At 42.7% G+C, this 1748-nt stretch overlaps 1 protein-coding gene across 1 annotated transcript in view; it reads left to right on the forward strand.

Moving 5' to 3' along the window:
• Positions 1–479: 479 nt before the first annotated feature.
• The window catches only part of MIIP (migration and invasion inhibitory protein), a 6643-nt gene continuing 5374 nt past the window's right edge, over positions 480–1748 (forward strand). Inside the window, exons 1-3 of the mRNA XM_009325289.1 lie at positions 480–534; positions 1391–1537; positions 1642–1726. Coding sequence (XP_009323564.1) covers positions 1659–1726 — 68 coding nt within the window. The 5' untranslated portion in view covers positions 480–534; positions 1391–1537; positions 1642–1658. The remainder of the gene's footprint in view (positions 535–1390; positions 1538–1641; positions 1727–1748) is intronic.

A 1748-nucleotide genomic window follows, 5' to 3' on the forward strand; every position in this document is an offset into this window, starting at 1 on the left:
CGGGAGCGTGGGGAGTTCGAACGTCCGCAGCCCTGGAACCGCTTGGCCTGGCGAGACTCGCAGGCTCCCCACACTGTACGCCGGAGGGAGGATTTACCGGTTCTCTGTCGGCTGCCAGGCTCGACTCTTGAAGAGGGAAGGGGAATTTTACGATGCCCAGGGCCGTCTCCCCTTCCTCATGGGCATGGGAGAGCCGAACCATCGTGTATGCGCAGAAACAGCTCAGGGAAGCTTTTGCATAGGTGTTAGCCAACTTTCTTGTGGAGAGGAGAGTACTTAGTTCCCGAGACTATCATTATTTATTCTTTTAACTGCGAGAAACTAAGCTCCTTTTCGCAAAGGATTCAGACTAAAGCAGTTTCATAAGCTTGAGCCCCTGGGGTTGAGCATGAAGGACTAACAGTTTCTTGTAGTTTATGCTAAGAGTGGATCTCATCTGGTAAAACCCTTCCAGAAAGTCCCCTGACTGATGTTATTTTCAGAGTATTTGCTTTCCGATGAGCAACGATGAGAGGATGCTGTTAGCTTTGTCCGGTGAATAGTGTGAGAACTTCTGTTTTGTTCAAATGATCTCAAAATTTAGTGCCTTGAGACGTATTTCTGGTTTATGTCCAGTAGTGCACCTCTCACGTCTTGTAACAAAAAGATATGTTGTAGTTTTTTGATGGCTAGCACTGCTCTTCGTTCTTCCCAGTGCTGTTGTAGAGCATATGCATTTGATTCCTTATGTCCAGTTGCCAAGGTAGCAGATGCACAAACAAGTCAGATGAGCCTTGGAAAAGGGTTTAGGGATCCTTCAGAATAAAAGGTCCTAGAGAAGCACATAGTTTTACTCGAGAACATAATTGATCACTCTAGCCAAAAGCAATGTGGGGTTCGGGTTTAGAGTTTCGTTTTATTAAAAAAAAAACCTAACAAACCACTTTCTGGAAATTTAGAGGAGCTTGTGGTGTTGTAAACATGTTGAACAGTGTGACAACCTTTATTTATCTATTTATTTATTTATTTATTAGCTCCTTTTTTGTCTCCTCTTCTAATAAAAGGGCAGTAACCTTTAGCGATTAATGTGTGGGATTGGAATTGTCTGAGCCCTAGTCCTGAGTCATTGAGCCTCTTGGAGTCTTCCTGCCTGGGGAACAGGACAGTTTTGACCCAATATTTCTTTTGGATGTAGTAAATACATTCATATTCATTATTCGTATTTTGAACTTATGAGCATCCTGGTATTATCACAACATAAATTTTGACGCTTAAAAAGAACATTAAAGCAGAATTAAATAAGGCTGTCTTAAATATCAGCCTCTGAATCAAATGTCTCTTATTTGGCTTTTTGATGTGACTTTTTTCACGTTTACTGTTTCCTCTGTAAGAGTGTCTTGTCTCTATTCAGTCAGCTACCAGTTTCTGGGTGCAAAATATTTGACAGTACATCTGAGGGGAGAGAAGTATGCAGTGGTGCTAGTTCTTAGCGTAAAGAGTTTTGAGACTGGCTGATTTCTCAGGCACAATGATCAGCACTCCCGACGTTCCAACAGCTGTAAGTGGTTTTTATGAAAAATCCCCTGAAAGTGGCTTCTCCTGAGTCTGCTGCTTCACTTAATGCTTCCATTTATGTAGTTCACCCTTCCTCTGGCTTTACAGGAAAATGTTTTCATAGGATGGAGTTAGAGCACCTGAAGAGGCTGCGTCAGGCCAACCGGGACCTTCTACAAAGGCTCAGAATGAAGCAGGAAGAGATCAGAAAATTA

This window comes from Pygoscelis adeliae, unplaced genomic scaffold, assembly GCF_000699105.1.
Source record: "Pygoscelis adeliae isolate BGI_AS28 unplaced genomic scaffold, ASM69910v1 Scaffold36, whole genome shotgun sequence".
Taxonomy (NCBI): domain Eukaryota; kingdom Metazoa; phylum Chordata; class Aves; order Sphenisciformes; family Spheniscidae; genus Pygoscelis; species Pygoscelis adeliae.